The sequence below is a fragment of the Phaseolus vulgaris genome, chromosome 9 (assembly GCF_000499845.2).
Source record: "Phaseolus vulgaris cultivar G19833 chromosome 9, P. vulgaris v2.0, whole genome shotgun sequence".
Lineage (NCBI taxonomy): Eukaryota > Viridiplantae > Streptophyta > Magnoliopsida > Fabales > Fabaceae > Phaseolus > Phaseolus vulgaris.
The window spans coordinates 30,867,892-30,889,547 of NC_023751.2; the positions used below are offsets into that span (position 1 = coordinate 30,867,892).

At 31.5% G+C, this 21,656-nt stretch overlaps 2 protein-coding genes across 2 annotated transcripts; both read left to right on the plus strand.

The window, feature by feature from the left end:
• The first annotated feature begins 9,316 nt into the window (after positions 1 to 9,316).
• On the plus strand, positions 9,317 to 13,842 carry LOC137820992 (hexosyltransferase GAUT11-like). The gene is made up of 2 exons (XM_068625370.1): positions 9,317 to 9,809; positions 12,024 to 13,842. Exons 1-2 carry the CDS (start codon positions 9,657 to 9,659, stop codon positions 13,473 to 13,475), a joined length of 1,605 nt encoding a protein of 534 aa, XP_068481471.1. The 5' UTR covers positions 9,317 to 9,656; the 3' UTR covers positions 13,476 to 13,842.
• A 3,656-nt stretch (positions 13,843 to 17,498) lies between these two features.
• Positions 17,499 to 17,839, plus strand: LOC137822738 (glu S.griseus protease inhibitor-like). The gene is made up of 2 exons (XM_068627719.1): positions 17,499 to 17,517; positions 17,629 to 17,839. Exons 1-2 carry the CDS (start codon positions 17,499 to 17,501, stop codon positions 17,820 to 17,822), a joined length of 213 nt encoding a protein of 70 aa, XP_068483820.1. The 3' UTR covers positions 17,823 to 17,839.
• The last annotated feature ends 3,817 nt before the right edge of the window (positions 17,840 to 21,656 follow it).

Sequence of the window (21,656 nt, forward strand, 5' to 3'; positions counted from 1 at the left end):
TATCTTGAAAAGGGAAAATGAATTCTACACATTCCCTTTCAAGACCAATTATTTTTAAAATAAAGATTTATTTAATTAATGGAATAAGTGGTCTCTTCACACCATAAAAACATTTCTAATACCATTTCATGACCAATTGTTTCTTTATAATATTGAGGTTAGCACACCTTATTGAGATAGTTAGCATGTAAGTAAGATCTCATAAATTGAGTCAGGCTAAAGCAATACATGGCTAAAGCAATACATGGCCTACATTTCTTTAGCTCTTTTAAAATCGTGCACTTTCAAATGCTCTTTTTCTTCCAGTGCACACATCAAGGCATTCTTAGTCTTTGAGTTCACCATGTATCTTTGTTTGTGCTTGCTTGTTCATATGATTCTAGGAACATGTTCATTCTCATTATGTACTGCAATGTACTTACCATTCTCTAATATGTCCATCATGTCGATGTGACACAACCTAACTTGGGATACGTATAGTTCTCCATTACAAACCATAAAGTGTTTTACTAATCAAACTTGATTACAAGTATTATATTATGCCACTTCTGGCTGAGTTAAAAAATTTACTCATTGTTATCATGAGTTAACAAAGCCACTTTATCTACCCTTGAGATAAAAAACAAATATTATTTAACACTAAGCCACTTTTAGCTTCCTTAAATATACAATGTCATTAATTACCAACTTTACAACAAAATTTGTTTTCATGTTTTATAAGGAAACTTTCACTAGAAATGATATAATATATGAACTTACCTTTTACAAGAGAATAACTTCATACATTGAAGATTTAAAATATAAAGTTCACTCTTTTTATGTCTTAATGATTTATCAGATAAAATCTTTATGAAAACTTTTTTATGCACATCAATATATTCATGTAGGATCACTTATAATCCTTATTTCTACATAGGAAAGCTTCTCACATGCTTATCTATGTCCTTGTGTCAATGCTTTACCAAAATATGATTTTCTTTTTAGGTGACACCTTTCTTTATAGCACTCAAAATTCTATGTTTATAACAATTTTATCTGTAAATTCATTTGTATTACTAGCATTACCAAAATGAGCATATAAATTAAGAAAGTTAGTCCACTATGTCTGAATCATGTTGGAGATCTAGGAGTAAACATTGATAACAAGTAGACAATCAAACAATTTAAAATTACATTTCATGATATCCACATGTATACTACATCTACTTCTCATGTTAAGATAACTCATTTTTTAGATTTTGTCTTATTTTTGCAAAATGTCTAATCTCTATTTAAGCTTACAATGGGCCTAATATCTTTCAAGGTGTTTAGTTGTTTGCACTCTTAGAAATACTATATGTAGTAACATCTTGTCTTTGTTTAAGCTTATGATTTGTGCAGTCTCTTATAATGCATCTAGTCTGAGTTAAAATAACTTCTTAAGAGGGTTAAACTAACCATTCATGGTTACAATGAGTATAGAACGTACTCTTGGTTATGACGTCATAATCTCCCCTAGGACTAAGACGGTATTCTCAGTACAACAAAGGTTGAGGCAATTTGTTCAGTCCTTTGTGTTTAACATTCTTCCATAGCTCACAACAGTTCAAAGGTCACAAAACATTATTCTCTCAATGCATCTTGTATCATCATTTATACAATGTCAACTATTTCAGAAGGTTGCATACTAACAGGAATAATTTTTATGTGCTTAGTGCTTTGAGAGTTGGAACATGTATAATCGTCAAACAATGATTGTCCACCTTCACATCTGACTCAAAACACATTTTTGGAACTCAATTGAGAACTAGATAACTTAAGACGTGTTACATGACGACTCACATTTTGCACATACATTCATATGCTTTATTTTCAACTTTTTAACTAATTTTCTTTCAATAGTAATAAATTAGGTTCAACGTACATATTTACTTTAATTCTAAATTTTCATAGATTCAAAATGGACACATGTTTTGCTATATTTTGAGTTGTCTTCTATTTTCTATGATTTTTTCAAGTTGAGAGAGATTTTCTGAAATTTTATAAACCAACCCATGCATATTAGGTATTTTTTGTATTAGCTTAAATTTTTGGAATTAGGCTTATGAACCTAATTAAAACCCACGTTTAGCCCCGAGCATATATATAGCTTAAATGTTCTCCAAACAAACAAAGACACAAAAATCATTTACTAAATTTCAGAGTTTTAGGAATTGTCTTTTCATCTTTTTTTTTTCTCTCTCTTTTCTCTCAATTCCATTTTTTACATTTCCTCTTCTCGTATCTTCTGAAATTCATTTCTTATTCATAATCCATGGAGAACAAAATTTGAGGATCACTTCACATGCTCAAGATCAAATTAACATACTTGAGTTTTGAACCACTAAATACTCCAAGTTTGTTTTTCTCTTCTCTAAGTTGAGTATTGCACCTTGTGATTAAAATTTGTGTTTCTAATTTTAGAATCAAATTAGGAATTGATTGAATGTTGATTTGCTAATTAAGTTTGGATTAGATTAAATGATACTTTGATTTGATTTGTATAATTGATTAATTGAATTGGTTAACTGTTCAAATTTGGATCTAAATCTTAAGAGAACTATGATAAGATGAATGTTTGATTCTTGAATCAGTGGATTGATATATTTTCATCTTCTTAATTTTCACTTTTGATTATTATTTTCAATTTGAAATTTTGTTTCACTGTGAAAAGAGATCAGTCCACATATTCAATAATAAACAACCATATTATCATAGTTCTCTAAAAATTTAGATCAAATTTAAACAATTAACTAATTCAATCAATCAATTAAATAAATTATACAAATCAAATCAAAATATCTTTCAATCTAATTATTAATTAATAATCAAATCAAGATTCGGTTGATTCTTAATTCGATTCTAGAATTAGAAACACAAATTGTCAGCACAAAGTGAAAAACCGAACTTAGAGAGGAGAAAAACAAAGTTGAAACATTCAACGATTGATGTCAAACTAAATCCGACTTGTTTGATCTTGATTCAATGAATTGATCCTCAAAATTTAGTTCTCCATGGATGCTGAATAGCAAACAAATTAATTTCAAAGAAGAAGAGAGAAAAAAAGAAAAGTCGAAAAAGAAGAAAAGAGAAAAGAATAAGAAGAGACAATTCCTAAAACTTAAAAATTTTAGTAAAAGATTTTTATGTCTCTATTTTGATATATGATCTGAAATTTGAAGTAAACATGGACTTAAATGTGGGATTTAATATGGTTCATAAGCTTAATTAGAAAAGTTTAAGCTAATACAAAGAAAAATTAATCCACATGGGTTGTTTTACAAAATTTCAACAAATCCACCTCAATTGCATTTTTTTATAGAAAATAGTAAAGAACACCAAATTCATCAAATCATATTCTATTTTGAAGCTCTAGAAATGTAAAATCCAATGCAAGTAGAATCAACGAAAAATAATATTTACAAAAAAAGTTATGGTCAAAACTACGAACAAAGGTCAGATGAGCCGAAAAAATAAAATTACAACAAATATATACAATAAACCCAATTTATTAATTTTGAAAGGAAGTAAGTTAAAAACTTAAATGAAACATATGGAAAGTGCATTCACTCTACAATATTGCTATAAATATGTGTCATTGTTCAAACCAAAGTGACATGTGATAGTTGGAAGCTTTCCAAAGACGTTTCCAACTCTCTAGAATTCGTCCACCCTCTCTCAAGTTCCAAATATCAAGTTATAACTTCACTCAAGTTACTCTAAAGACTATGAAACTAGAAATTTACATGTCTTCTTATCTCCTCTTCCATAGTTTGGAGTCTTCCTCTTGTTAGTCTTCCTTGGAATCGTTTTTTTATTTCTTCTTCTTTATTCATTTTTGTTATGCTTTTAGTATTTATTCCTTTTATGTCCTTTTGTCTATTTTCAATAAGCCTTTGATGCATCCTTTTATATATATATATATATATATATATATATATCAATTTTTCTTTGCATTTCCTTTTTTCCTTCTGGATTACTCATATAGGCTAGCCTATTTGTTAATGATGTTCCTCGAATGAGGTCTATTTGATCTTTAATCCTCTTAAGGGTGGAAGTCCCTTTGGCGGGTCTTGGAAGATATCCTCATATTTCTTTAAAAGATTTTCTTAAGCCTGAAGAAGGTAAAAATGGAAATTGAAAAGACAAAGAACAAAAATTGGTAGCAAGCAATGCCTTTTTAACTTCCTTGAAAGAAACTAAGAGTAATTATTTATCTTCTCAACCTTAGGACTTCTTCTTTGAGGGTTTCTTTTCATCTTCTCTTGTTTTCCTCATCACTATTTTATCTATTCTCACTTAGTTGAGAGTGAGAGACTTAAAAGAGTACTTCTTTCCTCCATGTTCAAAAGACTTGTTTGAAAGGAAATCATATTGTCATGGCCTTCCTAACAAAACATGATTTGCTACCATTGACACTGCATCACATAGTACTCCATCATTATATTTAACAATGGTAAAGATTATTAGTCCATGTTCAAGTGTATATGTGTGCTAATTTTAGTCTTTTACCTCTTGAATTAAGCAAATAAGAGATTGTTTAGAATAAAACAAAATTAAACAAGAATTTCAATTAAATAACATAATTGAATTATCAACAAAAGTTTAAAAAACTTTCCTCACCGGAAATCTTAATTCAAAAAGATCAATCCATCTAGCGCATTCTATTACCAAAATTGAAGAACAAAACTAAATTGCACATAATCTAAAAAATCATTGTGAAATCACAAGAGAATCAACCCAAAAAGGTTTAGCCTCCATGTGGAGGCAAAACAAAAAAAATTACAAAGAAAAAAAATAAAGGACTAAGGAAAATGGCGTACATGGGTCTAGAGCCCTTTCCCAAGTCTTCCTATAGGCTTTATCTTCCCTACAAATTTTAGATTCAGATTTTTATTTCCAATACTCCTTTTCTCAGATTTTGTTTATAAGATTTTGTAGATTTTATTCATCAATTCTTTATCCTATATTTTGTAGATTTTGTTTTTGAGATTTTTGTAGATTTTATTCTCCAACTCTTTTTCTCATATTTTGTTTCCACTAATCTTTCAGAATTTTTTTTTGGGCTTTGAACAACCAGACAATCTATTGCATATAGGCGGATTCTCCCTACGCCTCCAACGCTTCTCCCTACACCTCCATAGAAAAAGTGAAAAGTCATTTTTGCCCCTATTTAAAAAAAATTAAAGCCCTAATTATCTCACTTAGAACCTCACACTCTCCCTTAACTATTCTATCTCAAAATCACACTCCTCCATACCTCATTTTTTCTCTAGTGGCAGCACCTTCATGTTTCTAGTGGCAACGAATTTGAGAGAGCATTTGAGTGCATTCAAGGGTCAAGGTCGAAGAGATCATTTGCATGAGATTAGGTAAGTTAAGTTTTTATTTTTTGAATCCACCATTTTTGGACCTTTTGTAAAAACAATTGTGTTGTGTTGAAGTCGAATTGTACAAACCATAAATGTAATGCTATTTTGTATCACAGGGATACATACCAGATTGTACAATCTAGTTTGTTTAAAGAAAATGCATACCGAATTGTACAATCCGATATGTATCAACGGATTCTAGGACACATACCAGATTGTACAATCCGGTTTATAAAATCCTCAATACATTTCAGATTGTATGATACAATGTAATATCGAATTATATGATTCAGTATGTAATATCGGATTGTACAATTCGATCTATGAAATTTTCAGAAAGGTGTTATGGAGACTATTATTCGGTATCAAGAAAAAAATGAAAAAAAAAGGAAACGGTGCAAAACAACTTACCTCAACCACCATGTTCACACTATCAGAAACCACAAACACCACCTATCACCACAACCAAACGCACAAACCACCACAACCAAGAAATCACCTTCTTCAATGTGAAAAACAACATAACATTGTGTACCAAAACCACAAAACCCTAACATATAGTGACAAGGGTAGAAGTGGAATTAAAATATTATATGGAGGTGCAGGAAGAATCTACCTTACATATATCAGTTTAGTCTTTCAGTTATAAATTTTTTTTATTCCTTTATCAAGCTCAGAATTCTAACTTTTCAAAAATATTGGAATCACTGAAAACACTACCAAAGAACTAGTATGAGTTAAATTCAAATTCATTGATTACAACAACTTGTAACCACTAGACCACATGCATTTAGTGATTAATTTATGATTATTATTAATATTATTATTATTAAATTTATTGGCAAAATTTACCGACAGAAAGTGTTCGCGTTCAATTACTGAAGAACTTTATTGATGAATATTGATTCGTGCTTAATTTTTTTTTAATATTCATATCCGTCAATAATTATTAATTTTATTATTAATTTAAAAAATATTATTTATTATTACTATTATTATTAATATTTTATTACTATTATATTATTATTAAAGTTAATAATAATAATTATTATTAACTTTCAACAATTAATAAATTTATGTATTTTTATGTAATAAAATATGATCTAAAGTCAACTTGGTCCTCTATTCACCATTTATACTTTCTTTTTCAAGAGCTTTAAAGAATAAAATTTTTAAACTAAAGTTTTCTCCCCAAGATCCTTATGAACAACTTTTTCTCTACCTTAATTATACATCCCAATTTCCCTTTAGTAGAAAAGACCCTATAAGTTCAAGTTGAGGGTCAAATATCTTATTTCGGCAAAGAAAAAGGTAGACATACTATAAGTTCAAGTTGAGGGTCAAAATATCTTATTTCGACAAAGGATAAGGTAGACATTGAAATAATAAAAAATCTTCGTCAAACGATCAGTCGTAGAGGTCTTCTTAAAGTGACCCTTGCTAAGGATCCAACTTAAGGTTCCTTGTATGTCATTAATATGTTTGCATATTATCCTCTTTGTATTCACTTCTTTTTTAATTTTATTTGTAGATAAATATTATGGAAAAATATTTTGAATACAAAACATCGTGCAAAAGCTAGTGTTCCAACCCTTGAAAAAGATTTACTCGTCAATTTTCAAAATTCTTCTAAAAAGAATAAGAAGAGAAAAACAACAACTAAGGGCCTATCACGATTGACTTGGTAGTCCAAGTTCCACCAATGCATATTACAAAAGCAAACATCACGCTAAATATACCTCAACCACCCCCTTAAATAGAGCACCCTAGACCCTTTCTGGTCTGGTTGATTATATGAGGTAAAAATGGTCTCTAACCCGAGTAGATAATAATGTGTTTACTTAAGCACCGAATTCCAACTCATTATGGAACATCAACATGAAGACCAATCAAGTTAGGGTTGGTGGTAGCGACGAATTTTTGATTCCCTATGATGGTTAGCTTTTGAAACAGTCGGTCATGTAGGATGCTTGGATTCTGTCGAAATAATGTTGGCAAGGTCCATGACGATCGTTCATTACTGGAAGGGGGCGATCGTCGAGAATGCTCAAATGATTGCAAAAATTCATGAATTGGAGAGTAAAAATTAGGATTTGGAGGAATAAAATGTCGAGTGTGAGCTTACTATCTCGACCAAATCATTAGAGATTGCTTAAGGCTAGGGAAGAATCAAGAATTTGGAGGTTGAGGTGGGGTTACTGGGGAAAAGCTTGGAAGTCGCCAATGAAGCTAGCACAAGTCGCCTCCAAGAAATAGGAATGGCAATGCGAGACGGGGTTACTAATCTAGCCTGTTGACCTGCTTAGGTCCGTCTGCATAACTCGCAGCCCGCGCAGGCCAATAGCGGGGTGGGGCAAGTTGGCCTGCTGCCCTACATAAATAAAACAAATTATTATTTTATTTTTTCTAGAAAAAAAAACATATCTCACTCACACATTATTATTATAGTGTGACCTTTATTTTATTTTATTTAAAAAAAAATTAATGTACCAAAAAAATTATGTTTTATTTTAATCATCTAAAGAAGTTAATATAAAAAATAACAGTGGATTTAGTTTTAAGTAAAGTTTTACATTTAAAATTTATTAATAAAAAATAATATAAAGAAGAGATTTCATTAAAATATTTTGTAGAAAAACTTTGATATGATACTCTCATACATTTACATACATATAGAAGGAAAATATATGCAAACCAAAACTTTAATTATTTTTAATCAAGCCTTCTAACAACTCTCATACTTGAATGCATTTATATTTTTTTTATCTTAATTAAAAGAATTAAAATAAGGATGAAATTTTAAGGCCTCGACTCCTAACCAATGTGAGACTATTGGGAGTACCAAAGCAAACCCCTTAGTCTTTGGAGCCATATTTTCATTCCCCCAAGTTGAGGACTAAAAGAATGAGGGTAACATTCCAATCTCAAGTTTGTCAAGATAACATCGTTGGGGTTAATCGCTACATCTGAGATATTATTCGCTTTAGAGCTCGAAGCTTCATCAGAGTTTTGTCCTTAAAAGGAACTTTGGAGGGTTAAGGAAGGAAGCTGTATTTAAGTTTCTCTTGGCCTAAACTCCTAAACAATGTGAGACTATGGTCATACCAGAACAAGCCCCTTATTCGAGGTATAAGAGGAACTTTGGAACCACCTTTACATTCTCCCGAGTCGAGGGCTAAGGGAATGATGGTTCATATCTGGACTACTTTTCAATTCCTCGAGTCAAGGGCTAAGGGAACCGAGTGTTCATCTTTGGAACATCTTTTCCATCCCCAAGATATTATTTCCTTTTAAACTCAGAGCTACATTACAGTTTTGTACTTAAAAGGTAACTCAGAGGGTTAAGGGTGAAATGTGTGTTTAAAATATCATTATCCTCAACTCTTAAGCAATGTAACACTATTGAACGTAACAGACCAAACTCTTTGATCAAGGTCCAAGGGGATTGATGGTTTGTCTTTGGAAATACTTTTCTATTCCTTTCTTTTAGAGGCTAAAAGAATGATGATTCGAATTTGAAATCACTTTTCCATTTTTACATATAACATCAATATTCTGACATCAAATCCATTAAAATAACATTATTATGATCCATCACTACATTCAAGATATTATTATCTTTAAAATTCAAAATTTCATCATAATTTTATCTTTAAAAAATTAAGAAAAAAACATATTTAAATTATTATTGACTTCAACTATTATTTAATATAAAACTATTAAGAAAACAAATGTGTAGACATATCTCATTATATATGCATAGAAAAATAAAATAAATTTTGTGTAACATACATAATCTGGTGGGAGAAGAGAAGAATAACCAGTGAACTCAAAGGTGTGAGCAGTGAACCCTATGAAACTCACATGCCACCATGTGCCGGCTCTTCTTCTCAATCTATTTATTTATTAGCCCGATCCGTTCAATTTTTAAACCAACTAACATTCAACTTTCTCTTCTCCTCTATTACTCCTTTCCCTTTGTCGGTCACAATATTCTCCACACCCTTTTACTGTTACTTCACACAAACCAATAATAATAATAACAATATTTAATAATAACAATATTAGATATTAGATCACTCCTTTCATCAAGTGGGTGCGCGAGTTCCCTTCTTCTCATTCTCGCCCGAAGGCACGTGCATGTCACGTGGCGCGGATTGACTCCGACTTTTGCTTTTGCTCCCCTCCAGAAACTTCTGCTTGATCCAATCCCAGAAATGGACGCCTCTGGTTCTCCGATTCGGTGGTGAAAAGTTGTTCAGGAAAATGCGGCGACGGGCAGCCGATTTTCGGCGCCCGGTTCGGCGGCGGTTCGCTTATTGGATCTGGTTGCTTCTCGGTGCCTTCTCTCTTGCCGGTCTTGTTTTGTTCTTCCTGCAACATCATTACCGCGAATATCGCGTATATCGCCCTTTTCTGGTAAAACGACGTCGCACCCTCCTCCCCCTGTTTTCAATCAATCCATCTCAATGAATGTTTCTGTTTTGTAATTTTCTTAGTGTTTTATTTGCGTTAACATTGGCAGTCGCGTGAAGATCTTAATTTTTGTTTGAATATTTTTAGGCAATTGGCAATTGTCAATGTGCGTCATGTTCGATCTTGATTCTCAAAGCTGTGTTTTTTTTTTCTTTTTTTCACGTGCACGGGTTTGATATCTGTTGAATTGAATGTGTCTACTATTTTTTTCATTGCTTTTGTTCGCATGTTAATAGTGGTTGTAGGCTTCTTGATTTTTCATATCTGTGGTGTTTATTTCCGTTTTTTATTCCTTTGGGTGGGGAATGAGTTACTGCTTTGGGAATTGTTTTTATTTTTGATCTTCTATATAGTGTATAAAAACATAGTGAGCTAAGTTTAGGTCGTTGCTTCCATAATTGAACTTTTGGGAGTCAAATTTGGTGGTTACTTTTGGATGTGATTCATATCTGACAAATCACCTTTTTCTGTGTGTTGTTCTGTTGAAGCTTGACCTGAGTGTAGATGGATCTTTCTGATGTTTGCTAAGAAGCTCAGACACTTCTCTAAAATGGCATATCGGTGTCGATACACGTATCGGTGTCGACACTCGTAGGACACTTAGTGAAGTGTTCAATTTAAAAAATATCTGTTGGATTTTTGAAAATTCTAACACGGTTCTAACACAATTTTAAAAGGTATAAATACAATAATTTTCTTAAAACTCCATTTTATTGTATAAATTTTTATTATGATTATAAAATAAAGGAACAAATTCTTCTGAACTCGTCATGAAAAATATCTTCATGTTCCCAAAAAAGTCTCAAACATAGCACATAAATATTTATTTTCAATTTATATAATTCAAAATTATATAATATATAGATCTGTGTCCCCGTGCCCTACATTTTAGAGATTATACGTATTTCCGTATCCGTGTCGTGTCATTGTTCGTATCGGTTTGTGTTGTTATCATATAGGCTATGGTTGATACTGAGGTAATACTCTAGTAGTTGGAGTGGCTTTTAAGTTAACACTGCTATAAGTAGTGCTATATAAGCTAAAGGAAGACTTGTTACTTGATTATTCCTCAATATGAATTATGATTTGGCTTATGTTTAGGCATATTAAATTACGATTTTCTATTTTTACAGTGTAGGTCATAGCAATACTGTCTGTCGGTGGATGAGCTATTGTATTGGATTTTTGGAACCCTCTTAAACTCTTTCCATATTGGAAAGGGAAACTGCTCTAATATTTCTTTTTGGCCTTAAACGAAAAAATGACTGAAGAACAGAAATTGGAATACTGTAATAGAACTCATTTACTATTGGTAATAGTTTAGTGTGTATATGGACAAATGTCTAATACAAACATAAGATAACAAAATGACTTCCAATGCATTCCTTTACATAGAAATAATACTTTATAGTGTCTTATGAATGCGCTTAAAGTTACCATTCAATCAAACATGCAGTTAGTGTTTACTCTCACACCATTCGATTGCAACCATCACTTGCGCACTGCCTCATTTGCAGAAATTGTTATAACATTGCCAATTCCTTGTAGAAGCCAGTCATCATTTCTTGTGTCACCAGTGATTGTGAATTTGGGATTAATTCCTAGAGTCATTCTGCTCTTAAATAATAACCTAATACTCATTTAGTTCATTTCACCAAAGTGTAGTGATAGATCTGGCTTTGTTGCACGGACAATTTCCCTTTGAACATTGAAGAAAACATCTGAACATGGGCTTTTTGTGTGATAGTTTCTTTATGATTATGGTGTTTACTAGACCAATAAATGGTATAAAAAAGAAAGCATTTTACTCTCTAGTTTTTGGATGATATTATAAACAGAATTAAGTAATTTGTCATGTGATGTGCAAAATTAACTATTGTGATTCTACAAGGAATCACAATACTTAACATGGTACCTTGGTTGTGATTCTTCTTCTAATGTATGAGGAAAAAATCCAAATATCTGCTGATATGAAGGACATGGGATACAGAAAACCTATCCATTTTGTATAGACCATTCAGTGTGATGTAATTTAAGTGTTAATGCTAGAACAATTGATGTTATGCTTTACGTGACATTACTATTTGTTGTTATAATTGTTTCCATCCCTCACCCCCTCTGAGTACTTATTGAGCAAGTTACTTGCATGAATTGTAGGAGAGAAATGCTAAAGTAGAAAATTCTGCTAAGAGATTGAATTTTACTGAAGAAATTTTAAGTGTAACATCCTTCTCACGGCAACTATCAGAGCAAATGGTTCTGGCCAAGGCTTATGTGATTATTGCCAAAGAGCACAATAATCTTCACCTTGCCTGGGAGCTTAGCTCAAAAATTAGAAGTTGCCAGCTTTTGCTTTCTAAAGCTGCCATGACTGGGGATCCTGTGACCATGGAGGAAGCTGAGCCAGTTATTAAAAGCCTGTCTTCTCTAATTTTCAAGGCACAGGATGTCCATTATGACATTGCAACCACTATAGTGATGATGAAATCGTATATTCAAGCACTTGAAGAACGTGCAAATACAGCAACAATTCAAAGCACTGTGTTTGCTCAACTATCAGCTGAAGCACTACCCAAGAGTCTCCATTGCTTAAATGTGAAACTTATGACTGATTGGCTAAAGATGACATCTCGGCAAAAATTCTCACATAAGAGTAGAATCTCTCCCCAGCTCTCAGATAAAAATCTATATCATTTCTGCATTTTTTCAGATAATGTACTGGCAACTTCTGTAGTTGTTAACTCAACAGTCATCAATGCAGACCATCCAAAACACTTAGTTTTTCACATTGTTACTGATGGTATCATTTATGGAGCAATGAAAGCATGGTTCCTCAGTAATGACTTAAAAGGGGCTACCGTAGAGGTGCAGAATATTGAGGAATTTCATTGGTTGAATGAATCTTATTCTCCAATTGTCAAACAGCTACACAGTCCAGAATCACGAGCCTTTTATTTTGGACCTTATCAAGGTGTAAATATTGAGCCAAAATTGCAGAACCCCAAGTTTGTGTCTTTGCTAAATCATCTTCGGTTTTACATCCCTGAGATATATCCATTACTTGAGAAAATTGTTTTCCTTGATGATGATGTTGTTGTTCAGAAGGACCTAACCCCACTTTTCTCCCTGGATTTGCATGGAAATGTGAATGGTGCTGTTGAAACTTGTCTCGAAGCATTTCATAGGTACTACAAGTATCTCAACTTCTCAAATTCGATTATAAGCTCAAAGTTCGATCCACAGACATGTGGATGGGCATTTGGTCTGAATATTTTTGACCTGGGTGCATGGAGGAAAGCAAATGTGACCGCAAAGTATCATTATTGGCAAGAGCAGAATGCTGATGGGACACTCTGGAAGCTTGGTACACTTCCCCCTGCTCTTCTAAGCTTTTATGGTTTGACAGAACCACTTGACAGAAGATGGCATGTATTAGGATTGGGTTATGACCTAAATATTGACAACCGCCTGATTGAAAGTGCAGCAGTTATTCACTTCAATGGGAACATGAAACCATGGCTGAAGTTAGCTATAGGCAGGTATAAGCCATTATGGCATAGGTACATAAATCAAAGTCACCCTCATCTACAAGATTGTGCCACAGCTTAAAATGCACTACTTCTCAATTGCTTATGGATTATGCATTCTCAGATTATTTTGATATGTGATTGCGTTGGCCGTTATTGTAGAGTCAGAAGTAGAAAGTTTTGACTTTGCTAGGAATTTTGTTTTGTTTTCCTTTTTTCCCTATCATATTTCAATCAGTGTATTGAAATAGAAAATTATTACTTTATACACTAAAGTTTAAAGTGCGTTAGGTGAAGAGGTGGGGGAATTCATTTTTGGCCTTTGGGGGCTATCTTTTCTCATTCTCAAACTTGTAGATTTATTTGTTCTTTAGTAACTATTTGTAATAATTATAAGCTCTTTCAAGTAGTGATGTAATGAATGAAAGCAATGTTTTACCCTTCTTCAAGTTAATTCTTTTTATAAGTAAATGTTTATTTGCCAGCCATATTGTGTTTGGTGTGAGTTTCCTTTAGGAACTTTGCATCATTTGAAAAGAAACTAAAATGCGTATCCAATGTGCATGTGAGATAGAGTTGTAGCAACTAGAGGAGCAAGAAAAAGGATAAAGGGAACAACATAGTCAGAAAATAAATACAATAAGGAACAACAATTTTAAAAAGCATAAATACAATAATTTTCTAAAAACTCAAATTTATTGTATAAATTTTTATTATGATTATAAAAATAAGGAACATTTTTTTTGAACCAGTCATGAAAAATATCTTTCTGCTCCCAAAAGAATCTAAAACATACTTTTGCACATAAATATTTATTTTCAATTTATATAATTCAAAATTATATAATATATAGATCCGTGTCTCCGTATCCTACATTTTAGAGATTATACGTATCTCCGTGTCCGTATCCGTGTCGTGTCAGTGTTCGTATCTGTACTACATAGTTAGTATATTTTATGTTTTGTTTGAAAATAAGACTAAGGAAGAAGGTGTTTTTTTATAGAAAGTTTGTCATGTTAGAAATCACATGAAATTTGATATCTGAACTAGGCTGATGTCTCAAATCTCTACAATCATCTGTCATCATATGGAAAAAAAATTATTAAACAAAAACAAAAGAAAAAGAGAATACAAAAGAATATGGGGGGACTAATATCCATACAATAGAGAAACACATTAAACTAAGTGAAACATAGGTAACTTATACCTATTATGAAAAAACTCCAAGAAAATGCTAAGGGTCAAACTATTGTATCACACAAAGTTCTATCTATGAAGAAAACCTAAATTGGCAAGCTTATTAGCACAAGAATTACCTTCCTTTAAAATGTGAGAAACTTTAAAAGAAATACCTTTACAGTAAGCAATGCATTTATTCCATCTATTCCTAATGAACCAAGGACTCAAAGTCCTAAAGTGAAAAGCAGAGCAAACCAAAGGAGAATCATTCTCCAACCAACTACATTTATACCTCCTTTTTTGTGCTTCTTTAGGGGTAAGAGTAACAGTCAAAGCAGACTGAACCCTAAGAAAAGCAAAGAAACTTCCAATAAACTCTCTCATATTGCCTCTAAATATCCCATAGAATAAAGATACAAACCTCTCTTTTGCATGCCTATATCAGTTGGTAACCTCCCATGTAGAATCTTCCATAACACTAAATTTTAGAAGGGGGGATAAAATGATACCAAGTCACCCATAAGGAGAATCAGAAGTGGAGAATAGTCTTCTAGCAAATTTAAGGCAAAACATTCTCGATTCTTCCAGAGTTTAATTAGGCGCATTCTGATCCTAATTAACCAAAATATTTTTAAAGTGATGAGAATCTTGTAAGAGATTAGTGGAGGAGATCCAATCCCTGCCATCTCAAGCTTGAGATGCAATAGAAGACAAAGAGAGTTTGGTTGTATATGGAACACCTACAATGTTAGACAAACTTCTATAAGAACACCACATATCATTCCAAAAGTTAATATCCCAGTGCCAACAATCTAGGAAGTATTCTCCATAACCATGTCATAAAGATGCCTTATACCAAACCAAATAAAAGAATATCTATACACCAGAATCTTCTGATTATTTGGATCTAAAATATTTGGTTTTTAAAAGAATAGACCAAGACTTGTTGTTGTAAGCAAAACTCCAAGCAAGCTTCTAAAGATAAGCATTATTCTCATCTTACAAGTTAGTGACATTCAACTACCTTCATCCAAAGAGGAACAAAGTTTAGACCAACTAATTGTATTAATGCCTTTCTTCATATTATCACCCGTCCACATGAAATTTGTAGTCCATCTTTCAACTTTCTTAATTAAGGAAGGAGCTTATTTGTAAAGATTAAAACTATAAGCAAGAAAATTAGTGACCACTGTATTCACCAGTTGAATCCTACCCATCATGCTAAGAATCTTGCCTTTTCAAAAAGCAAGTTTGAGCTTTACTTAATCCGTCAGATGAAACCTAACCTTAGGAATACTTGCAAATATAGGAATCCCAAGATAGTGGAGAGGCAGAGAACCCTCATAATTTTTATGTATGAAAAACTCGTGTACTCATTTTCATAACTTCAAGTGAATAAAAATATATGAATTCTTTTGAGAGTGTCATATCTCAAGTGACGAGTTACTCACTCCTTTACTTATCTTAGAATGATTTTTCTTAGCTTATCTCTTGTATGATAGATGGATGGTTAATCAAAGTCTAAGAAGTAGAGAGTTTTCTCTCTTAGGAGTTTTAATCTTGTAAACTATTTCTTCTCTCATTCTATGTAAACATTAGGATCAAAACTACCTACAAACTTTGGAATTTTTACATGTTTTTTATTAAATTTATCTTCATGTCCAACCCATGTATGGTTATTTCTCTTCTTGTTACCCTCCTTTCTTGATTATAGAAATAATCTCTTTCACTATCATAATAAGAGGAAGGTCTTGAATGTCTTCTTTCCCTCCTTTCTCTTTTCAAATTCATGATTTCTATCATTTGTTGTCCCATGAGGTCTCTTTGTTGCTCCACAATGTCTTGAAGTTGTTGAGTGCTCATTGATTCCTTCTCCATATTAAAACTCCTTCAGGGACATCCTAGCAAAATAAGAAAAAGAAAAAAAAGATAATACTCATATAAAGAAAACATGCACACAAAGAAAACACAAAACTAGCATATAGGTAGGTACAAAAATTACTAATCACTCTCCTAAGTGTTTCTACTTAAAAAGTATTTACGCTTTTATCTAAAAGATGTAAACAAAATTAGAAAAGTTATTGGTCACTCAAGTCACCTAAAAGAGTTCTAAAATTGCTTCAAAGTTTAAATCAAGAAATACTTTCTTTCAAGTGAAAGAGGCACAAATCAAAAAAATATTTATGAAATGTTTAAAAGAGGAAGTTTATATTTTAGGGGCCTAAAAACCTATAAATACATAATGATGTTACCAAAAATATTTACTTAATTCTTACTAATTTAAGTGTCAAGGAATCTTCTACAAATAAATCTCTCATCACTCTTCATAACAGCTCGGTGTCTAAATCACGAAAGATAAATCTCGAATCTCTAAAAACCTCATTATTTCCAATTCAAAAGAATAACACTCATTTATGATAAGAATACTCTTTTTCACACCTTAGGCAATCAACACTCTTATTCGGGAGAGTGGTACATAGAAAGGCAAATTCTCCTCCAGCCTCATACCTTCTCTTATTTATTTTTTTTTAAGGAAGAATTTGCATGGATTCTTTATTTTATTAGCTTCATGCTCAACTTAAAGCGAAATCAATTATTTAAATAGCTTATTAATACAAGAAAAAAAAAAGAATGAGATGGTAAAAACATGATCACTCTCAATGCACAAATGACATGATTATCCCTACCAAAATAGCTTCGTTTTCTAATTGTTTTCCCTTCCTCGTTACGAGTTTATTACAAAAACAATATCTATCTTTTCATTAGAAATTTTCAAAGCTAAGTCGGCTACAGCCGGCAATTTGTACGCTAATTTTCTAAAACAAAAATTACATCTTCGAAGTTAACCAAATGTATGAACCCTCTCCTATAAGTACCATTTTGCATCACCACATCTTAGCACCATAATAACTCAACAAAGGTGAAGATGTCAAGTTATTGCAAAGGTAAACCTTCTTATCTTATGTCTCATTCTACCTTCTTAAGGATAGTGTCTTAATGCTGATAAAAAAAAAGAAAAAAGATAGTGTCTTAATGGAAGATGGAAGTCAATGCAGGTAAACGCTCGTGGCCGGAATTGGTTGGCATAAATGGAGAAACAGCAACACAAATCATCGTGAAGGAAAACCCAAGAGTGGAGGCTTTAACTGTGCCAGAAGGATCATTTGTGTCCACTGATTTTAGGTGTGACAGGGTTCGAGTATTTGTTAACTATAAGAACACTGTCACTCGTGTGCCCAACATTGGTTAACTTGTTTTTTCTTTTCTTTTTTAATAATGTTTGGCTTTGTGTTCTCAAAATGTGTTTGTTTCTAGAGGTGCTATGATGTTTTAGCTAATCAAAATAAAAAGGTCTAATAAGTACCTTCATTTAGTGCCTCTATGTTGTTGAGCATGTCGTTATAACTTTATGTATTGTTTCCTTGGCAATGGTCTTTTATACAATCGTACAATTCTTAATTTCTAGCAAACTTTGCTGACTTATTCTACTTCAAAAAATTGAGACATATATTATATATAAACACAAAAATACTAATTTAAGGTATTTTTCTTTTAAAAGATAAATTATATATATTGAAGGGAAAAAATTATTATTATATACATAATAGTTATTTCTAAAAAGAAAAGCTATTCAGTTATTTTGAAATAAAAATAATTACTTAATTATTTATTTTATTAAATAAATAAATAAATTATTTCTTTTTAAAGATGAATAATTACACTTTTTTTTGACAAAAAATTACTATTACTAAGTATTGAAATAAAATATATTATTAAATTATAAAATTATTTTTATTAAAAAATATTATAAAAAATAATAATTTTTTTAATTTTTTATTGTGTAGGTTGTTTTTATTGGGAAAAATTATTTAAATTTTAAAAAAAGTATTTATTTAAATGGTAAAATTGTAAGAAATTGGATTCATTATTTTTTTTTTAAAATTCAAATTTCTCTACATTTTTTAAAATTCAAATTTTCAATTTAAAATAAATAATTGCTATTTTTTTATATTTTAATATTATAAAGGATAAAATTGAAAATATGCAAAAAAAAAAAGGAAATTTATATATATTATTATATAGTTTAGTACAATATGCTATAATGAATTCCAGCAAGAGTAAATTTAAATTATACCTAAAAATGAAATTTATAACAGCTTTCATGTTAAATTGTTTAATTTTTTAAAATATTTTTTTTAAATTAAGCAATTTAAATTTATTAAATAATTCTCTTATTTGAATAGAACTTTCTAATTATCATTGCAAAAATATCAAATATAAAAATATCACCAAATCGGAAAAGTCCCTACAAATATCAATAAAAAAAATCACTAAAGTTCAACATCACCATCAATAAAGGTCGAAAAAACTTTAACTAATATTAAATGGAAAATAATTAATAAATAAATAATTTCAACAAGATCAATAAAAAGGTAACTTCTATCAACGTCAACTAAAAGTTCTTGCCTTATATAAGTTGAAAAATACTCATTGACATTGATAAAAGAACCATAGATGTGAAATATAATCATGACTTACACTCTAATTGATGTGGATAAAAAGGCAACCTTCAAATTCCATTAATTAAAAATAATCTTAATTGATGTTAATTGAAAAAAAAAATATTGACACTAATGGGAAAAGACGTCGTTACAGTTGAAAAAAAAATCATTGACATTAATTAAAAAATAACATAAATAAGAAAAAATTAATCATGATGTCAAATATCGAAAAATAACCACAATCAATTTTAACTTTTTCATCGGTATCATATGAAAAAGTAATATGTAGTTAAGTTAAAGGATGAAAAGAAATTACACAAATTTAAAAGAGAACAAAGTATAAGGAATTTTTTAAAAATTTAAATTCTCTAATTTTAATTAATCAAATAACTTTTTAAAATTCTTAAACTTTCAATTTCTTATTAAAGATTTTGTGAAAACAACATATTTTATCATAAAATATTTCAATTTTTCTATATAGGTGTTAGAGAGAAATCCATCAATCCTTGTTTATTTTGATTAAGTTCTATTAAAACATCAAAGTTTAAAAGCATGAATATGCTTTAATATAAAACATAAATTTTATAAAAACATATCATGCAAAATATAACGTCATGTTACACATGTCTTCTCTTTTGTTTGATGAGCACAGGTTTCATAAGATTATATGCATGCACATAGTGTTTTAAACTAATGTACCTAACAAAAAATTTATGAGTTTATTCTATATTGCATAGGATTCTATAATGCTCAAGTCAATGTCAAAAATCTCTTGAAGGATGCGTTAAAGTTGTTTTACACTAATGCACATTCTCACATGTCCTATGTCGACTTTGAAAGAACTATATGCCTCATACAATCCTACACTTTTCTTTAGTTTGATTGAAAGCTCTCTGACCAAAGTTTGATAAGTCATGTCACTTATTAGGATGTTGCGTAAAAGAAGAGATAAACATTTAATGCATCTATATGTTAATGCATTGAACATAAGAAGTTGTGAAGATGAAGATTTGAAGTGAAGACTCTCAACGAGTAGAAAAGGATTTGCAACAACTTTTATATTTGAAGAAGTCTTTCAAGTCAAAGAAAATAAGAACAGTTTTGTTGCTCGAAGCTCTAAGTGTCCAAATCTTCAAATAGAAAACTAGTGGAGTGATCAAACCTTGCATCCATCATAAGATGTTGCATCTCTATCTAGTGAGCAAAAACTGTGATCTTTTAAAGCATTTTTATCTTTTACCAAACCTTAATCGTGAGTAACTCATTTCCAAACAATACTTGTATTTAGCCAAGAGTGATTAAGGTCCAAAGATTACTTAGTGTCTTAGTCAAGAGTGATTGTGCTCTAAAGAATACTCAATTTTAACCAAGAGTGACTGCATTCCAGAAATACTTTATGGTTTAGCCAATAATTGTTGAGGTCCAAACAATACTCGTGTTTTTTAGTCAAGAATGGTTGCGCTCTAAGTAATACTCATGCGTTGTAGTTAGAAGTGGTTGTGTTCAAATAATACTTGTGTTATTTTTAACCAGTAGTAGTTGAGGTCCAAATAATACTCATTTATATCTTTGCAGCATTAGTTTTTACTTAATAAAACTCAATCAATTAATCGAGAAATGAATGTAGTAAGTTGTTTACAAACATTCGTACAAATTAGGGATGGCAAAGCGGGTTGGTCTACCCCGTGTAGGCCCGTCCCGCACTTGGCCCGCAAAATGCAGATCGGGTTGGCCTGCCCCACGTAATGAATGCGAGTTGAATTTTTTGTCCCACCCCACATAAGGACTAGCCCGCATTCGTTTTTTTTTTCAGAACAATCTGCATGGAGTGGAGGTCGTGCGTGTGTGTAGTAAAGCAGAGTGTCGACGTGCGTGCAATGAAGCGACGATCGTGCGTGCGTGCAGGTGCAGTGGAACGAAGCAATGACCGTGCATGCTTGTAATGAAGGTCGACTGTAGAGCGGATCGGTAACCGTGCATGCAGCGAAGCGGCAAAGCGACAACCATGCATCGTGGTGAAGTGAAGGCAAGGAAGGAAGGAGAGGAACAATATATGTGTGCATTGGAATGGAAAACCTAAAGTGACCACAAGAGAGAATAACACTCACTTTGACATTGTGCAAGTTGACAATACACAAAGTTTTCTTTTACTTGCATGTTAACAAGCCAGCCCGCCCAACTGTTGGTCCACGCGGACTACAAGTTATGCAGGGCAAGCTAAAACGGGTCCGCGGGTTGAAAAATTGAATCTACCCCGCATTTTTTACTAACAAGTTGCGGGTCGGCCTGCATAACCGCCCTGCATTTTCATCCCTAGTACAAATGTTTTTCAATAACTATAGAACTAACCAACAATTCATTTTAAATTTTACAATGTTTTCCCAATTTGTTTTCAATATATAATTTACATTTATTTTTTATTGCAATTTTTAATTCTTTGTTCAATATAAACAATTAGTAGAATAATTTGATAAGCTAATTACTTTCAAATAACTTAGTCAATTATAAAAGTGTCAACAATGTTTATGCAATTATAAAGTCACTTGGAATGTGACTTATCATGTTCTCTAAAAAAATTCCTC